Here is a 20,638-nt window from a genome sequence, read left to right on the forward strand (position 1 = left end):
GCTGCCCGGGGCGTCCAATGAGGTCTCCAAGGCGCGGAGCAGGGCCCTCTGCAGCCGTGAGGAGACCCGAAGTGAGCAAAGGCAGAGGACGGGGATGTCTGCTGCTGACTGCGCTGTGGTTTGAAAAACCGGGGGGTGGGTGGGGGTCTGTTCAGGCTTTTAACGGACTCCCTTCATGGGGCAAGGAGTCCTGGTGGCGCAGTGGGTAAGCGCTCGGCTGTTAACCGAAAGGAAGGGTTGGCAGTTGGAAGCCGTGAGCCGCTCTGCGTTCTGCGGGAGAAAGATGTGGCGGTCTGCTTTCTAAAGATTTACAGCTTTGGAAACCCTATGGGGCAGTTCTACCCTGTCCTATAGGGTCGCTGTGAGACAAAATGGACTGGACTGTTTTTTTTTTTTGTTTGTTTGTTTCCCTTCAAGTTGGGGGGGGGGGTTAGGTGCGTTGGGGATTAGGGATATTGAGGAGAAAGTAAGGGGATTCACATATGAGCACAGCCAGTGAAACCTAGACATTCACTGCAGGAATGTGTTTCTCCGCCTGTCCCGAAAGCAGAACACTTCCTTCACCTAAATCAAAAACCCATTGCCATGGAGTCGATTTTGACTCATAGTGACCCTATAGGACAGGGTAGAACTGCCCGTAGGGTTTCCAAGGAGCGCCTGGTGGATTTGAACTGCCAGCCTTTTGGGTAGCAGCCGTCGCTCTTAACCGCTCTCCCACCAGGATTTCCTTACCTAAACCAGCATTTATCATTTCCCCAGAATGGACTGTCCCTCCCCTAAAAATTTCTTTTGTTTATGCTTTTGTTTATAAAGGTGCATTTAAAGATTGATAATTTATGCCCCCATTTTTCCATTATCGTCATCCCACTCTGGAATCTTAGTTCTCTCCTGGAATTATTTTTACATGGCTTTAGAACTATTTGATCCACCCTCTATAATTCTTAGAACTTTCTCTTTTCCCATTTCTTGGTCTTTTTCTTCTGTCTTCTAAGACATTTCTTGGACTTTGACCACCAGATCACCAGCTTGGAGTTCACCATGCCCATTTTATTGATCTGTCTGCTGATTTTTTTTCTAAAATTATGTTTTGAATTTTTATGAGCTCTTCTCATTTTATTTTGTTTTATTTACGTATTTTGCTGTAGTAGTCTGTTATTATTTTATTAGATATTATCATTTTAGTTGAGAAGACTTAATTAGACTTTTTTGAAAGTTTATTCTCTCCCTGAATCACCTGTTCATTTCATCTGGTTTCTTCTTTTTAATGCTTTTTTTGTTTCTAGTATCTAGTAATTCTAATATGGCTGTCTTCCTTCCTTCCTTCCTTCAGAGTAGTCCCTGAATAGTGCAAATGGTTAAGGAGCTAAGCTGCTGATACCAGGCAATCTGCTTCTGGGGAGAAAAAATATCAGCCGTTGAAAACCCAGTGGAGCACAGTTCTACTCTGACACACATGTAAGGTGGCCCTGAGTCAGAGTCCACTCACTGGCAACTGGTTTATTTTGCCCCAATGACTGTTATGGAAAAGATGTTCATTGCCCAACAGTGCACACATCTCTTTAGTAATTGTGGTTATTTAATAATAATAATAAACTTTTTTCTTTCTATTTATGTTTATTATATTTTTTCAAACACTTAGTTGTTAAGACATAAATATTTATTAATTTGTTTGCACCTAACCACCCAGTAAGTGAAACTAGTTTTTACATATTTATTTTGTCGTAGGAGTGCCACAAAAAATATTCCTGGGATACTAAGACAGGGGCAGATACCCAATGAGCAGGGTACGCACAGGCTTACTTGTGTTTACTTACTAATCTGTACGTACAATTTCACGTGGGTTTCACCACACATCAGTTGAAATTGTGCGCTACGGATTAGCACGTAAACACAAGTAAGCCCATGTGTACTCTGCTTATTGGGTCATCCATCCCTGTACTAAAGGCCTCTTGAACATGTGGGCATGTATGATTTATTTCATCTTGTGGAACCTTAACACTATTTTTTTTGGAAACTTTCCTCCCTTCTTAACATCCTTGGGCTTACTTTTCTCTTGTCTGCTCCATTCTCCTGACTCATCTTTTCTCCATCAGAGCTTGGTACAGTATGGACAACTGAATGACAACAGTGTTTCCCATGCAATTAGTGAGGTTGAGAATTTCATAGGCTGAATGGCAGAGAGTTTTCAGAAAAATGTCCAACCTCCTTACATGGACACAAGATCCTTTATAATCTGTTCCATACCTGTCTTTTCAACCTCGTCTCCAATCAAGTCACCACGTGCTGTGCCATGCAGAACAACCTGCAGAATCTCAACCATGTCAAGTAGTCTCATCTTTCTGTGCATTAAACTGGTGCGGTTTCTGCTACATGGAATGACATCCTCTGTATCTCTTACCTTCCCCAGCACACTTCCATGATTCTTCAACTTTTCAACTTGTTCTCAGAACACAGTACCCAACCCCTCCCATCTGACTGAGGAACTCCTCACTTCTCTGATGGCTTGCTGTGCCAGTTCCGCCAGAGGACTCAACACGTTATAGTGTTTAGTAATTCTCTGTAAATCTTCACCAGGTTGTAAGGGAACAGGACCATAGTTGATGCATTTTTGCATACGTTGCAGCAAGTACAATGCTTGGTGATGAGTAGATGCTCTATACGTTTTTGAGAAAAGGTGGACTAACTGGGTGAATGGATATATCTTCATTAAGTCTTTCCTAACCACCCCAGCTTACAATTATTTCTTTTTCTTATGAGTGTACTCATTTTTACAGTCATATACTTCTTTGCATTATTATTTTAATATTTCATATCAGTGTGTGTCTCCCTATTATATGTTCCTTAAGGGCATGAACCTCTATATCTATCTACATATTTAATGTTTCAAAGTCCTGTCACTGGTATATTTGAGGAATGTCTCAGTAATTGGTTTCCATGACATATCACTCAAGTACATTCTCTTCTACGTCTTTGGTAGTTCTTTCTCAGTTACTCTTGAAGACTCTTTTCTCTCCTGCCATTTATTAAATATTAGTGATCCTCAAGACTGGACTTTCGGTTGTCTTTTCCCATGATGCTGTCTATGCTTCTGTCCAAGCAAGTTCATCTATACCAAGGACCTCAGTTACCATTAATACACAAATGACTCACAATTCAGATCCCACGCAGACCTTGTGTTTGACTTTAGACCTATATATTCAACTGCTTATGTGACATGTTCTATGGTAACCCAAAGCAACTCAAACTCAGGCAGTACGCAAATGAATTCATAATTTTTCCCTGAAATGTAGCCTTGTTCCAAAGTTCTCTATCCATGGAATGACTTAGTCATCCATCTGTTGCATAAGATAGAATCCTGAGTCATCCCTGACAGCCCCCTCTGTCCTCTCCTGTCCACCCATATCCAATCTATTCCAAAGTTAAATCAAACTCATCTATTAAGTGTCCCTCAAATAAATCCACATATCTCTAGCTCTATTAGATCAACCTGTCATTAAATCATACAGTCAGTCCCCAAGTTATCAGCATCCGACTTATGTATAATCCATGGTTACAAACCAACCCCCGTAAAGCCTATTATATTAAAAATTTGAGGTACATACAATAGTTAGTAATAACAAATGGACACTACTTTGGCACACATCAAAACATGATTATTATTACTGTATTATTATGTTAAAGATTTTTTAGTTTATCTGGAGGTGTTCCTTTACTGTTTTTTACGCATAGAAAGTTACACTATATACTGTACACTAAGACAAACATTTGACTAACCGATGTTAGATACGAACTATATCTAACTGTTCCAGCTTACTACAAATTCGACGTAAAGTCAGATTTAGGAACGGAACTCATTCATAATCTGGGGACGGCCTGTATTACACAAAATTACCAAGTTATTCTCCTGGACAGCAACTTTCTCTCTACCAACAGGAATTTGAACTTTGCTTCTGCCCTTTCTATTTTCTATACCTTGTTGTTGTTGTTGTTGTTGTTAGGTGCCATTGAGTCCGTTCTGAATCATAGCTACCCTATAGGACAGAGTAGAACTTCCCCATAGGGTTTCCAAGGTGGATTAACTGCCGACCTTTTGGTTAGCAGCCAAGCTCTTAACCACTGTGCCACCAGGGCTCCCTATATACCTTAGCCAGAGTAATCTTTTCAAATACAAAGCTAATCATAATACCACCTGATTAAAACCCATCAATTGCTTATTTTTTATTTCACTTATGAAGAAAAAAAAAAATTCTATAATGTGCCCTTAAAGGCTCAGCATGTCCTTCTATTTCTTTAGACCTCTTTAGCAGAGGTAGTGCTTCCCTTCACTCTCTCTACTCCAGCCACAATGGCTTCTTCTGGGGGCCTGGTTTCATCCACACACCTTCATGATACATGATTTTTGCATTTAGTATTCCGTCTGCCTGTGAAGTTATTTTCTCTCTCTCTCTTTTTTTTTTTTTTTTGCTTAATTAATTCTTGCTTTAGCCTTCAGAACTTAACTCAGCTCAAGCATTACTTCTTTAGGGAAGTGTCCTCTGACCTCTTTGACTTAGTCCATGTGCAGTTTTCTATTGTGTTTATTATTATCTGATAGATTTTAAGTCCTTGTAAGCCCATGAGGACTAATATCATGTTAACTTTTGTTCATTCTTGTATTCCCAGTGCCTAACATTTCCCAAGGTGGTGCTCAGTTTCCCCATGGTTTGTGTTTGACTGCTAACCTAAAGATTGGCAGTCTGAACCCACCCAGTGGTACCATGGAAGAAAAGTCCGTTAAGATTACAGCCAGAAAAACCCTATGAAGCAGTTCTACTCTGTAATACATTGGGTCACCATGAGTTGGATTCAACTCAACTACAAGTAACAACAACAATAACATTTTACTTAACATACAGTGATCATTCAATATATATTTGTTGAAGGAATAAATGCATTTTTTATTTTTTCTTCTTTTATTGCAGGTTTGCCATTTTTATTAATAACTGCCATTTAAAGGTGCTGAAGTAAAGAAAACTTGCTATACTTAATATTTACCGGTTATGACCAGAGGCTCATAGAGCAGCAAGAATGGGTAACTTTCAATATATAATTTTTATAGATTATAAAACAATGATTATGTGAGCTACACAGATTTAATGGAATTAAAATAATTGTATTACTGTTTCTTTTTGCCCAAATAATAACCAAATGATAGCTTCATTAAAAAGTATTGATGTTTGAAAATAATCCCTTTTCTTTCTCTCCTTTTTATGTTTAGAAAAATACACAAAGTTTTTAAAGAAAATTTCACAGTTAATTTTGGAGGAAATACCAAAAGCCGAGTGAGTATTTTGGTAGTAATAAGTAATAAATAAAGAGTTGGGAAATCATATTCCCTGTATATCTTATTTGTCCTTAGAGATATATTTTATCTCTCAAGATAGCCTTTTTAGAGTTGTTTGGTGGTGGTGGAAAAAGTTTGTTCTTGCTTCATTTACCCATGGCTATCAACGGACGTATTGCTTCATAAAGGGATGAGATTGATGAAGTAATAAGGTAATGTAATACCTTCTATATTCAGAATAAGTCCTCAGGTGATGCAAATGGGTAGGGTGCTCAGCTGCTAACTGAAAGGTTGAAGATTCAAGTCTGCTCAGAGTGGGAAGAAAGGCCTGGTGATCTACTTTTGAAAAATCAGCCCTTGAAAACCCTATGGAACCCAGTTCTACTCTGACACACGTGGTGTTGTCATGAGTCAATTCACAGCAACTGATTTCCAGTTTTATATTCAGAATACAGATACTAAAGTCAGGTATTCTTGAGTACTATCCAGACAATGCCCCGTGGCCTTGGATAATTTGCCCTATCTTTCTGAGCCTATGTTTACTTATCTATAAAATGGTAATGATCCTACCTTCTTCCAGTGAAGGATAGTTGTGCATATGAATATATTTGAAAAGCCTTAGCATACAGCCTGTCATCAGATAATTAACAACTTCAGTTGTTGATCATAATAATCATGGGATAATAATAACAGTGCCGCTACTTTTACTGGGAATTATTTAATCTATATGTGATTTTTGTCTTTTATTTTAGATATTCCAGTTTATTCAATGATTTTGTTGAATCTGAATTTTTTCTGATTGATGGAGATTCACTACTTATCACATGCCTACGTGAGAAATCATTAAACTGGGGGCAGAATCTCCACTTCTTCTATCTGGTGGAACGCTATCTTGTGGATCTTAAGAGTAAGGGAGGACAATTTGCCATCGTTTTCTTCAAGGTAACCTGTAACAGTTGAGAGCTGAATTATTTTCTATGATAGGAGAAAAAAAACTAAAACCCACTAAATTATAAGTAATATTTTCTTGTTACAAAGTGAACTATATCTATAAAAATCCAGAAATTTTAAAGAGAAGAATAGAAAAACGTTACTCAGAATCCTGGTATTGCAGAGATTATCACATTTAACATTATCTTTTACTGATAATGGTGAAATATGTTGTAAGGACCCAGAGCACAAGGAATCTCAACAGCAGCCTGGTTCACTTCTGGATTCTAGTCCTCCAACTCTTGAGAATTACTTTTATCTTCAGACCTCAGCAGTTAATTTATTTGAGCCCAAAAGAACGGCAGACTCACTAACCGGCTTCATTACTCTTTACTCTTTAGTGAATATCCCCAAGAGAATACCATGTCTTGTTTTTCTTTTTTAAAATTATGGTATAATTCAACCAAATGTCAGCCATTTAAGTACAGATATTATTGTCTTAAGTTTCTCTAGAGAAACAGAATCAGTGAAAAAATATATATATATGAGAGAAACACACACACACACATTGATTGATTTACTTCAGGGATTTGGCTCACAGGATTGTGGGGGAATGGGCAAGTCCCAAATCTTTAGGTCAGGCTGTTGGCTGGAGATTCCTGCAAGCTTATGTTCCAAGATTGTAGGTCAAGGGCATAGTGCATAGTGAAGAAAGAGAAAGTTCTGCCAAAATATCTATTTATAGTCTGGAGGCAGACCACATATTTAGGAAAGTCTCTTTTCAACTGATTAATTGATTATATTAGTTTACATTGTAGAAGATCATTACATCACATTATGCTGTGGAACAGCAGTTAGACTCATGTTTGGCCAAACCCCTGGGAATCATAGCCTAGTTAAATTGATACATGAAATTCACCATCACAGATATGTATATAACCATTACTATGCTCTTCCCATCCTATTCCTAAAGGTAACCCATGTATTACTCTTGAGGATTTTGGTATGCATCTGTTCAATCATTTTGTAATACAGATTATTATTATTTTTTGAACATTGTTGCTAGTTGCAAGTAATGTTCTGAGTAACGAGCCAGGACACTGATCTAATGTTTATAATCAAGCTTAATGAATGACAGATTTTGGTCTGCTGAGAAAAACCTCTGCTGCTTAATGAAGAAGAGGCACGATGACCTGCAACAATCCTCCCTAACAAAGACATCCACCTCAGCTTCCCACTCCAGATAATTTGTATCCACTGTTTAATTTTTTTTGGAGCCCTGGTGGGGCAGTGGTTAAGAGCTAGAGCTGCTAACCAAAAGGTCGGCAGTTCGAATCCACCAGCTGCTCCTTGGAAAACCTATGGGACAGTTCTACTCTGTCCTGTAGGGTCACTGTGAGTTGGAATTGACTTGATGGCAACAGATTTTTTGTTTGTTTTTTGTATTTTATTTTTAGATTTTTCTGTCCCTTTTCTTTTTGAATTGAGATTGGCGAGGAAAAGAATTAGAGAGTGGGAAAGAAAAGTGTGATAAACCCTGAGTACTCTGTACCTGTTTTAAGGAACAGACGTGATCCAAATTGTGGTTTATGGCATATATTGGTTGAAATGACAGTCAAGGCTTAGGAGTCTATTTCCTGACTTTAAACCAGAACAAAACTGGGTTGGATCCTATTCCTTTAACACCTTTAACGATATGTGTTAACCAACTAAACTAGTGAACTATTAAGTGATAATTTCAAAATAATGTACTCGCTTCTACCCCACAGGATGCTGAATATGCATATATCAGTTTTCCTGAACTTCTTCCTTTGAGAAGCGCTTTAATTCTTCATCTTCAGCGTAATACCACCATTGATGTGCAAACTGAATTTTCAGGATGCTTATCACAAGAGTGGAAATGTTTCTTGGAAGAGCGTTACCCGTATTTCCTGATAGTTTCAGAGGAAGGCCTGAATGATGTACAGACACACCTTTTCAACTTTTTAATCATACAGTCCTGGGCAATGAAGGTCCATGTTGTGCTTTCTTCAGGACAAGTCTCTGATATTCTCCGACTTTATGCGTACCTTATGCCAAGCAAGTATAAAAACCAAACGTTTTTCAAGAAGGTAATGTATAGCTCATTGGCAATTTTCTCCTGGGATTTTACAGAATTTCCTAATGACTTGGTTCAATGTTCTTCTTCTGTGGAAATTATCACAGGTCTAACAGAGAAGTGAATAAAAGTAATAACAATTAGAAAGTAGTCATTTATTGAGCACTGTTGCTATAACGGAGCCCTGGTGGTACAGTGGTTAAAGCACTCAGCTGCTAACTGAAAGGTCGGTGATTTGAACCCACCAGCCGCTACCATGGGAGAAAGACATGGCAGTCTGCTTCTGTAAAGATTTACAGCCTTGGAAACCCTATGGGGCAGTTCAACTCTGTCCTACAGGGTTGCTATGAGTCGGGATCATCTTGACAGCAGTGGGTTTGGCTTTGGTTTTTATTATTGTAACGGTAGTCCTTGGTATTTCCCTTGAATTACTTTATTTAGCCCCTTTATGACAGTCTTCTAAGGTAGCTGTGTTAGTTTGGTCTGTTTTACAGATGAGGAAATGGGTACTTGTATGAGTCATTCACTCCTGACCAACAGTAAATGAGTAATAGAGAAATGATTTGGAAAGATGCAGACTCCAATCCTTTTGTGTTTAATTGCTTTGTCATATGCTGCTTCCAAGCCAATGAAGGCCAGAAGTGCATTGAACTGGAGGCAAAGGTTATGTCTCTGCTGCTTAGACACACTAGTGAAATGATGGTTAACGTGGTGACCTTTAATGATAAAACAGTGAAGAAGCTTAATGGAGAAGGAAAAAACAAATGAGATAATTTTATTTTTTAGTATTAAGTTATTCCGTAGAATTTTCAAAGTATTTAGAATTTTAGTTCGATGATCTTACTGTTTTGCTATATTTGTATATTTGATAATTGCTCTATTGAAATTTTGAGAGTAAAAAATGCATGCTGACTTCGTGAATAAAGTTAGTTTTTGTTTTGATTTTCACTAGTTACAGTGAATTCTGAATATAAAGATAATTCTATATCTTATCAAAATGATTTTTGAATCAATTAGCATTTGTACTCTTTGATAATTGTGTGACACGGCTCATCGTGTTTGGAGATATCCAGTAGTTGTCATGAAATGTGATATGGTCGTTATTTTGCCTTAGTTTGCACTCCTATCATGAAACTATTTCCAGCTCAGCTTGCCCACTGTGAACAGAAATGGTCCAAGGATTCAGTTTTATACTGGGAGAAACTACCGTTGTCAATTGATCTTCTGTTCTGTTAGAGCAGTTCTTGAATCTGAGTTTTAAGAGTGCTTTACAAACATCCTACCCAATCTCTCCTTAAGAAGAATTTTTTTTTTTTAAATTGAGGAATGTATTTTTTGATAAAATAATTTATATCCTAATTTATTGAATACTCAACAAGGTTATTTCATTTATCGGTTTGAGGACTGTGAAATACAATTAAAAATCATTGTGTGTTGATAATGGCTGTTGCTGGCTGACAGGTACCTGGGGAAAAAATATGTTATTCTTAATTTATATGCATGCTTGAAAATGTTCGTAATAAAAAATATAATGCCCTTAATGGGTACAGTGTTTCTTTTTGTAATGTTGGAAATACTCTAAAATTAGATTGTGGTGAGGGTTGTACAATTCTGTAAATTTATGAAAAATCACTGATTTATACACTTAAAATGAGTCAATGTTATGTTATAGTAATTATACCTCCTTGAAACTGTTCAAATCTTAAATGCACTATATCCCTAGACAAAAATTAATGTAGCAAAGAGAAATTAGTGCTTTTCAGCAGGCTTTAAAAACATTGTTGACTATGCAGTTACATGAGTGGATTTCTTTTTTACTTAGAAATATATTGTAACATAATTGTAACAGATATCTGATTTTCTATAGCTAGAAAATAATTAAATATTTTATTTATGACCGTTTATGTGACTTTCCTCCCTTTTCCAGAGTGAAAAGATGGTGGAAGGTGCTTACAAAACCCTGATGGAACAATTGGAAGACAGTAGAGTTTTAACATTAGCACCTCTTTTTAGAGATGTTACATGGACAAATATGATGGAAGAGGTACTGAAACTTTTTAGAAACCTTTTTATTTTAAACTAATTTTTTAATTACACAAAAGTTGCAAAAATAGTAGAGTTCCTGTATTCCCCTCACGCAGCTTCTCCTAAGGTTAACTTCTTACATGGCTGCGGTACCTTGATCCAAACCGGGACGTTAACATTGGTACAATACTATCAAAGGAGCTCTTGTTACCCGGTAGTGAAACGCTGGCTGCTAACGAAAAGGTCGTGAGTTCCAACCCACCAGCTGCTGCGTGGGAGAAGGATGTGGCAGTTGGCTTCCATGAAAATTACAACCTTGGAAACGCTGTAGGGCAGGTCTACTCTGTCCTCTAGGGGCGCTATGAGTCAGAATTGACTCGACAGCAGTGGGTACAATACTGTTAACTAAGCTTTAGTTAGAGTTAGATAGTTCTTTTGCTTTGTGGTGGGTATTAAATTTTTTTAATGGTGGTGGAATAGATTTTCCTGTTGATTTGTGTGAAATTTTTTTTCATTAGTCCTCTAAGTATTCTTCTTTCCTTTTACTTATTTTTATGACATCAAGATGTGTTAAAAGATTTGTAATTTAATGATGCCCTTTCCTGTCTGTCTAGCAAAGTTCAGGCATGATTGACATGATTTTTGTCTGTTGGGTTATTTATTTCGGTGGAGGATGAGGTGTTGTGAGTTCTCTGATTTTGTGGTTTTCTTTCATCTCTCAGAGCCCAAAATATTCTCCTTTGTTTTTCCCTCCCCTTCACTACTTGATTACTAAAGGATACTTCTCCCTTCCTTTTAGGTACATGCACCACCTTCCCCCGCCCCTTAACCATGGGAGAAACCATGGGAGAAAAGACCTGATGGTCTGCTTCCATAGAGATTGCAGCTTAGGAAATCCTATGGGGGCAGTTCTACTCCATCCTGTAGGGTCGCTATGGGTCGGAATTGACTCAACTGCACACAGCAATAATAACAACATCCTTTTAACTCACGCTTACTTTTTAAAATTGAGTCTTGATTCCTTAAATCATATGTTTGGCCCTTTATATGGTATCTGTCTCTTTAAACCGTTTGTTCTGTCCCTTATATGCTAAATAACCCTTTACATTGTACATCCATTGAAGTTCCTTCCTTTAGTCTGTGCTCCATTCTGCCTGATTCCTTTTTAAATATTTCTGGGCTGAAGATAGCTTTAACCTTTCTAGTGGTTATTCCAATTCACTTTTTGCCAGCGTCCCTCCTCTGCGTTTCCTGCAGTTTGCTCCATCTCTCTTTGGCCACTACAAAGCCTTGAAGTGGGGCAGGAGTATGAGGGATTGCAGACCTGGACTTTGTTGATGATTTATTACACACAGTTATTTTGCACCATTATTATTTTCTCTGCTCAAGTTATTTGTAATTATAAAAATACTGTATGTCATTTGGAATGGAGTTCATGGGAAGTAGACTACTACAGACTGTATTGTCTTCAACTGTACGGAAGTCCCAAAAATATATATGTAATATATATATGTATATATGTAAGTATTTACGTATGTATGCATGCATGTATAGATGTATTAATTTTATGAAAATGTATGATAGAATTGGAAAAATATAAAAGTATCCTGTGACTAACATAGAGTCTTGCATTGGAATATAAGGTGACTTAATTTTTAATCAGTGGGTAACATTCCCCTAATGTTTAAATTGTTTGAAAAATTGACTCTTACAAATAACTCTGTGGTGAATATCTGGTTGCATAAATATTTGTGTACATTCTCTATCGTTTACCTGGGCTAGATACCTAGCACTTAAATAATCAAAAAGTATCAACATATTTAATGATAGTCATATGTCTTGCCAAATAGCTTTGCAGTCAGGTAGGACCTATTTATACTCTCATTAGCAAAATATAAGAAAAATGACTCACAACATGATTTCCAGTGCTATTATCATTAAAAATACTTTGCTAACTTGGAAGTAAATATATGGTATCTAATTTTTTTTCCTTTATTGCTAAAAGGGCTGAAAATTTTTTTTATTTTATTAATATTTATGTTTATTTTTTTGATTGCTCATGCCTTATATTATTAAGCATTTTCTTATTGATTTATAAGCGCTCTTTACATATTTAAATTTTTAATGGTTTCATGACATAATTGTAATTGTTTTCCCATTTTTTAAATTTTGTTTATCATTTTTTAACAGAAATATTTACAGTTCTGTGTAGTCAAATCTTTCTATTTTTTCTTTATGGCTTCATCTAATAAGATCACTTACGTTGTTTTGTTGTTGTTCCTCGGGGTCTCCGATAATACAAATATTCTTCCATTTTTGTCTTCCATTTTTACTTTTTATACAATTTCCATTTTTATTATTCATAGTATTCTACTATTCTACTATTATTTCTCCTGTTTTGTAAATACCATTACATTTGAAAATTTTCTTCTGTGACAGGCATGTAAGAGTTTGTCTCTGCTTAAGGAGCTCTGGCCAGAAGGATCTGACATCCGGCGTGTTCTTTGCGTTACTTCCTGCTTCCTGTCGTTGAGTATGTACCATCATTTTTTACTGAACAGAAAGGAGACCGCGTCAGATCAGGTAACTAAGATGCAACTGGAGTGACTGGTAGCACCTTACTGGGCATCGCCATGGCTCTCCACTTACGCAATTTTATTGATTTTCATCTACCATTTCCTTCATTTGGTACTTCATCATTTATTTCCCTAATTTATTTATGTAAACTTTCAAAACTAGGAAAAAACCTGGAATTTATAAGAAAACATCTATTGTGCTGTTATATGATTTAGTGTTTTACTGCTTTATGCTGTGTTTCACTTAGTATATATTTAATCTAATTTGTCTAATCACTCAAAAAAAAAAAAAAGAAATGAGAAGAAAAGAAGTTGGCACTTGTTGGGAGCCTACTACATTGCTATGTTCTGGGCTCTTTACAAGCATTGTGCCATTCAGTTCTCACAACAGTGTTTCAATAGAGGTATGATTGTCCCTGTTTCACAGATGGGAACACTGAGTCTCAGATAGTCCAGGTAACATTCCTGAGATCATGGGTAGAAAATCACAATCTGAACTGAACTCAGTTCTGTCTTGCTTTGGTTCCAGAATAACAAACTGTCTTTTAAAAGAGCATTCCTGCTCTAGTGTCTTGGTGTCATTCCAGCTGGAAAGACTCTAAAGTTCATAACCTTCTTTTTGACTACTAAGGCCCATTACAAGTCTGTTGACTAGTATGGATTCTCTCCCCAACTAAGCATTCAACCCTGCATAGATGTGCTCATACATGTGCCTGCAAACACACACATGTGTACACTTACTATTTTGTACACAGTCTGAGTACTGGGGGAATCTTGGCTGAAGATTCCTATTTTAAAAAAATGAAGTTTTGCCTCTTTTTTCCACAATTTCAGAATTGGACAAGACTCACCATTTTTTACCTAGCTTCCTTTCTGTTTGGTTTACCAATATGTGCTTGAATCTTTTTTAGTGAAACATTTCTACATGATCAGGCATGCCATTTTTAATTGTTCTCACACAAAACGATACCAAGCCAAATCCATCTCTCTGGAACTTCTAATCATTAGCCCCTGTTTGACACTCTCGAGATAACCTGAGTAACTCCTAGTCTCAGTTCACTGACAACCCTGCATGTTTGGAGCCCTGATGGCATAGTGTTTAAGAGCTCGGCTGCTAACCAAAAGGTCGGCAGTTCGAATCCACCAGCTGCTCCTTGGAAACCCTATGGGGGAGTTCTACTCTGTCCAACAGGGTCGCTATGAGTTGGAGCAATGGGTATGAGGTGTTTGTCACATGATGTGAAGTATGTCCACTTATTTCCTCTTTTTCTCAGTGGATATGTTCTTTAGCTATGTTGCCATCCTAGTTACCTCACACTGGACATTTTAAACCTTACTTTAAAAATAGGATGCCTCAGATGGAATAGAGCCTTCAATGTGTGCCTCATGACTTCATTAGCTCTTTGGTCCGCTCATTGAAGTCTGGCTTAACGGAAACTCCTGAAAAATGCTTTATATGGACTGCTGTTAAGCAGGAGATTTCTCACGTCTCTTCTCCCGCTTTTGTATAAATGCAGTTGTTTATGCATAAAGAGAAGGACTGTCTCAAAAGCATAGATTGAAAAATGTAATAATACATAATTCCACACAACAAAATGTGGCTGCCCACTTCTGTTGTGCTGCCTGTTGATAATGCTGTTTCATAGCCCGTTCTCTGGCCTACCTTCCTTTTTCATTCAGGTGACTAATAACTGCCCAGCCCTGCAGAATGTGGAGGATTTGTGTAGAATGCATTGCCTCAGTGTGGCTTGTCTGCTCCACTTACCTCTTTCTCAAAGAGCTCGTGCTAGATTCATCACTTCCCATTGGATTAAGGAAGTTAATTCTTTCTTTAAAATGGTAAATATACCCTTTATTAGTTTTTTTTGTTGTTGTTTTGTTTGTTTGTTTCAATGGTTTGATAGATAAAAACCATAATCACCTTCAAAAGTAGATTTCTATTGGGACAATGTCAGTCCTTTGGGGACTTCAAGGTTTCATGGCCTAAATCAATCATTTTCTGATTTTTAACAGCCGTATTTATAGTAATGACAAAGAACATGACATATACCTGACCTATGGGGAAAAGTCTCTTTGTTTTTCCTTCCTCAGATCTCTGACATGATCAGAGTTTTGTGTTGTCAGCTACAGAAGGTTGTCTGTGGCTATCATATTTTGTCCTTGAGAGGAACTGAAGAAATCGGTGTATTAGTTGATTGCTTTCGTCCGTTATAAAAGACATTTAGAGAAACTTGGAGACTTTAGGAATAGTTCTGTGACGTTTCATGTAAATCTTGACACCTGCAGACCACACTAGAGGCACATCTTGTGTGAAGTGAATAAAATGAAGAATTTGTACCGCGCGGTTTCCACATATGACTGTTTACCCAGTAGCATGATGGGAAGGATCAGGGAGAGAAACCTACCTGGAGGTGGTTCTTAAACAGTGTTCCCTGGACCAACAGCATCAGCATCACCTGGGAATGTCTTAGACGTGTATATTCTTACGCCTCCCCCAGACCTACTGAATCAGAAGCTCTGAGGATGGGGCCCAGTGACCTGTGTCTTAACAAACCTTTCCAGTGAGGCTGATGCATGCTGCAGTTTGAGAACCACTGCTTTATGCTTCTCTCGCTCTGTCTTTATTACTTAGTTTGTAGATAAAAACGACAGTCTAGGTAGGCGGTTCCTCCTCCTTTGATATTAATGACTTCGTCATGAACTTTGTGTAGCCCCTCTCACTCCTGGGGTTAAATGTGGGCTGTTCATACAGTAACTGTTCATACAGTTGAATATTTGAAATATGGGTAGCCTGAATTGAGTTGTGCTGGTAGAATAAAACACACACCGGATTTCAAAAACAGTATGAAAAAAATGTAAAATATCTTGTTAATATTTTATGCTGATTACATAGTGAAATGATGATATTTTGGATATATTGGGTTAAGTAAGTTAAACTATTAAAATTAATTTCTTTTTTTAAATGTGGCTTGTAGAAAATTAAACCCTTTGGGGCCATTCTACCCAGGTCGCTATGAGTCGGAATTGACTCAACAGCAATGGGTTTGGTTTTCTGGTTGTAGAAAATTTAATATATGCAGCTTGTCCGTATTACATTTCTGGGGGATGGCACTGGTTTAGAGTTCCACAGCAATACAGAGAAATCACTTGTTCCCATTCGGAAAGGAACTTGTGTTTCATCATCAAGAGAGGGTGGATCAGAATCACCTCAGTTTTCACCCTCTCAACCTGACTCCCCATACAGTGCCATTGACTGAGAGGCTGAGTAGACTCTCACTTGCTGGCGTTGCTTACTCATGTCTGCTCTGAAGTGTGAGGTGTGGGCAGTGAAGACATTCTGCTTGTGCTGGGTAGGAGCGTAGCTTTGTGATTATAAACACCATAGGTGCACACAAGTATGGGTGGAGGCGGTTCTTTGAAGGATTCAGCATCTTCTTGATCTCTGAACAATCAAAATTGCTCTTAAAAAAAAAAAAAAAGCTCTTTTGACCTAAAAGTAAAATTGAAAAATACTAAAACCTAAGTAAAGAACAGAGATGCGTTGTGGATCACAGTGTGAGGGGAAAAAAAGTATTAAGAGTCAAATACTGATCGCCCCGATTCAGGGTAAATTCGTTTTTTGTTTGGTTTTGGTTTTATTTTATACTTTAATCTTTTGGAGCCCTGGTGGCGTAATGGTTAAGAATTCGGCTACTAACGAAAAGGTCAGCCATTCAAATCCACCAGGTGCTTCTTGGAAACCCTATGGGGCAGTTCTGCTGTGTCCTGTAGTCAACCCTACAGGACAGCAACAGAGTTTTTTAATCTTTTAAGCCATGAAACCTTCATCCCTACTCAACCTGAGTGGGGTTTCATTAATTAGAAATGGAACAGCCCTTTTATTTGGGTTATAGAAGTGTCTGAAGGCATTCTGTGGTTTATTGCTAATATGAAAATTGTTAATAACTTGGATTTATTTTCAATTTTCAGAAAAAGTGGTGTGAGCATTTCATCCTAAATAATATAGATATTTTTGAGAATCTGAATTTAACTCATCTTTCTGACTTAAGTGATGAGCCTTTGCTGAAGAATATTGCTTTTTACTATGAAAATGAACATGTGCAAGGTACCAAAATGATTATACTTTTATCCAGAGATGAACATTATAAAGTATTGAAAATTTCAAAAGCACTGTTATTCCAGCACATAGCTCAGCATCTTCTTCTAGTCTTTGTTTATATATGTAAATAATTTTTGTTTAGTTTTAATTAGAGTGTACTATTTTAAAACGTTTTTTCACTAATATTATTCCAAAATATTTTTGGAAGAAAACCTTTGGGTGTTTGGCATCTCTGTATAATTTTAACAGTTGAAGTTTTCATTTAAATACATGTATAATATTTCTTCAAGATACTGTCTTTAATTAATATTGTAAAGAAATATCAATTAATTTTTCATTAAACTCTTAATTAAATGATTAAGTATTAATTTAATTAATCAAAATAATTACTTAAATATTAATTAAATTGGTTAACCTAATTAAATAATTAGGTTGACAGTTTGAACCCACACAGAGGTGCCTTGAAAGACAAGCCTTGAAAAACCTAAAGAGCAGTTCTACTCTGCACACATGGGATCACTATAACTCAAATCAATTCGACAGCAATTGAGGGCAACATTATTAGCTAAGATAGTTATGATTTTAAAACTTAGTTATCAAATATGAAAAGAAGATACATTTTAAAAATTTACAACCTCACAGGCAGCACTAGTAACGTTTTTACTTAGATGCAGCGTGGAACTCACTGAAAATTCACTGTTTGACGGTCATTTTAGCTCTGCGGATTTAATTAAGATGTGTGCTTGTTGTCTGTGTAGGAAGGACTTTTAACATTGAGTGTTTTAATTGTTATGTAGGCCTACATTTGAATTTGGAAAGTGCCATTGCAAAGGAGTATGAATATCTCTGGAATACTGTGTCAAACCTGGTTGAAGGGTATGAGGTTGGAAAGCCACTTCCTCTGCGAACAACCAAACTTCATTTTCTCAAAAAGAATCCTTCACCCATTAAAGGTAATAAATTCCTAGATTAATTTGAAATAAAAACATTATTCTTCCAAAATGATCTGAAAACACCACTAATTCAATGTTAAAAGTATAAAATCATTTTTTGGCAGTATGCATGTTAATAATAAAAGTAAATTACCTTTATTGTAGTATCTCTGGGTGTAGTATGTTATGACTGTAATTCTGAAGAAGGAGCCCTGGTAATGCAGTGGTTAAGAGCTTGGCTGCCAACCAAAAGGTCAGAGGTTCCAGTCCAACAGCTGCCCCAGGGAGAAAAATGTTGCAGTCTGCTTCCGTGAAGATTACAGCCTTGAAAACTGTATGGGGCAGTTCTACTGTGTCCTGTGTTTTGCTTGTAATTAGTGGTACCAGTTTTTAATAAAAGCCAGATATATGTGACTTCCATTAGCAAAAATATGACAGTATAAACTAGAAAGTCTCTTTATTCAAAACTTAAAATGTGAGATAAGAGACTCCAAACAAACATCTTCTTATATAATTTTAGGTAAGCTCAAAACAGACTTCCCAATAACAGCGATAGAAGTTAAATATAATGGAATCATGTACAATTCTTAAAATATAATTGAAGAATGAAGAAATAACATAGACATTTTCAGAGAAACAAAAATTGATTATCCATCGTCACAGCATCATGGAAGATATTTCTGGATGATGAATTTCAGAAACAAGGACACCCCAGAAGGAATGTGAGGAAGAAGGCTCCTGGGAACTTAGGATACTTTGATATAAAGATATTTTTTAGAATATGGGGGAAGAACATACATCCTTTTTCTTTCTGTTAAGAGGGGTTCCATCCGACAAAGGCCCTGAGTGCAGATAGTTTACTGATTACAGGAAGATCCAATATGGGGTGGCGAGGTAAGATCAAGAAGGGAAGAAACCAATGCAGGACGCCTTAATGAGTAGGTTACCACAGTGGGCAAACCAAAACCAAACCCACTGCCATCGAGTTGATTCTGACTCATAGCAACCCTATAAGACTGAGTAGAACTGCCCCACAGGGTTTCCAAGGAGTGGCCGGTGGATTTGAACGGCCAACCATTTGGTTACCAGTCTTCGTGCTTAACCACTGCACACTGGGAATCTCTGGAATGGTGTAGAAACCACTTCAGAGCTGGGATATTTATTCTCCAGCTGTTGTCATGTTTCTCATGTCTTTGGCTGAGGACGGTCCCTGAATGTATTAAATCCTAGCACTCTGGTCTGCTTCATATGGGCTCTAAGAAGTCAAGTGCTCAGGCAGAGTTGCCGTCAAAGGCATCAGTGTGAACACGGCAACAGTGAGCGCCAAGGGGATAATGGGCGAAGCAAGAGCAGTGACTGCTATGCTGACCTAGATTATCAAACTAATGCTGGATGAAAAGTAATTTATTAACCAATTATCATGTTTGGGATGTAATTTGTCTGTATCTATGAAGTACATATATGTAATATTTGTATAGGTTTTTAACCCACCCCTTGAGAATATTTTCCATTTTTAGGAGTTCTATTTGTTGCTTTAAAATGTGACTCACGCTTAAAAATAGAGATGGAAAAATATTAAAGAGATGTTATGTATGTATTATATATACGTATTTGCATTTATACTTAGATACATATGTATATATGAATATTATATATCTATACCATGATAAAATCAAAGAGGACCCACGAGGATATTGTAATGATATCAAATAATTTCATTATCACCTGTAGCTTCCCTTGTTTTTAAAATTGTATTTTCATCTAAGTGTGTATATGTAGGCGATCTCGGAGTGAGATACCATTTCAAGATTCTTGCCTCGTAATACCAAAAAAACCCCAAAAAACAAACCTAAACTCATTGCTGTTGAGTCAATTCTGACTCCTAGCAACCCTACGGGACAAAGTAGAACTGCCGCATAGGGTTTCCAAGGAGCGGCTGGGGGATTCGAACTGCTGACCTTTTGGGTAGCAGCTGGGCTCTTAACCACTGTGCCACCAGGGCTGAGAAATACGTATTTGGAAACAGGGAACTTTGGTGTCTTTCTGTGTGTGTCTGTCTGTATCTATCATCATCTGTCTATTACCTACTTATCTGCCAATCTACCTACCTACCTGCCTGCCTGAATGCCACCGATTTCTTTATACTCTGCTGTGATCCAAAATGTTTTAATGTAGGAAATCATTTTATGGGAAGGGATGACAATAATAAACGTAAATAAATTCAGTGTAAAATTTGTCTTATTGTGAAGTTTTAGAAAATAATGCGTAACTTTCCTATAATTTTTCCTAATGCAAAAGTTTCATATTTGACCTTATCTTGATTTTTTATTTGTTTACAGAAAGCTTCAAGGTAAAGATGCCTAATTTGGGTTTTATTCCAGTGTCGTGTAAGCTGGTTGATGAGTTTGTTGGAGACATTTTAAAAGATTTGCCTTTTCTGAAGAGGTATATTGCCTAAGTGTGCCTCAGTAACTGTTTATGAAAGGGTTGATTTACTCACTAAAGATTCTTTGAAACGAAATAAATTAAATCCAGTAAACTGGATGTAATATGGGTTTGTAAATCATAATGAGTTTCATATCAAACTTATCAGTGCCAGTCGAGCATCATGAGGTAAAAATCGATATGGTTTTAATCTCAGAGTCAAAACACTCT

The 20,638-nt window shown here is 37.0% G+C and overlaps 1 protein-coding gene across 3 annotated transcripts in view; it reads left to right on the forward strand.

Annotated features, from left to right (window-relative positions):
* LOC101360108 (DExD/H-box helicase 60) overlaps window positions 1-20,638 on the forward strand; it is a 96,241-nt gene that overhangs the window by 1,328 nt on the left and 74,275 nt on the right. For all 3 annotated transcript variants that reach the window (XR_002825958.1, XM_023742864.1, XM_023742863.1), the window contains exons 2-11: window positions 4,962-5,071; window positions 5,258-5,321; window positions 6,076-6,265; window positions 8,023-8,364; window positions 10,279-10,395; window positions 12,816-12,959; window positions 14,633-14,791; window positions 16,922-17,057; window positions 17,849-18,004; window positions 20,323-20,428. Coding sequence is in view for 2 of the 3 variants with exons in the window: in XM_023742864.1 (XP_023598632.1) it covers window positions 5,068-5,071; window positions 5,258-5,321; window positions 6,076-6,265; window positions 8,023-8,364; window positions 10,279-10,395; window positions 12,816-12,959; window positions 14,633-14,791; window positions 16,922-17,057; window positions 17,849-18,004; window positions 20,323-20,428 (1,418 nt within the window). In the remaining variant the exon portion in view is untranslated. The remainder of the gene's footprint in view (window positions 1-4,961; window positions 5,072-5,257; window positions 5,322-6,075; window positions 6,266-8,022; window positions 8,365-10,278; window positions 10,396-12,815; window positions 12,960-14,632; window positions 14,792-16,921; window positions 17,058-17,848; window positions 18,005-20,322; window positions 20,429-20,638) is intronic.

This window comes from Trichechus manatus, unplaced genomic scaffold (assembly GCF_000243295.1).
Source record: "Trichechus manatus latirostris isolate Lorelei unplaced genomic scaffold, TriManLat1.0 scaffold00220, whole genome shotgun sequence".
NCBI classification, from domain to species: Eukaryota; Metazoa; Chordata; class Mammalia; order Sirenia; family Trichechidae; genus Trichechus; species Trichechus manatus.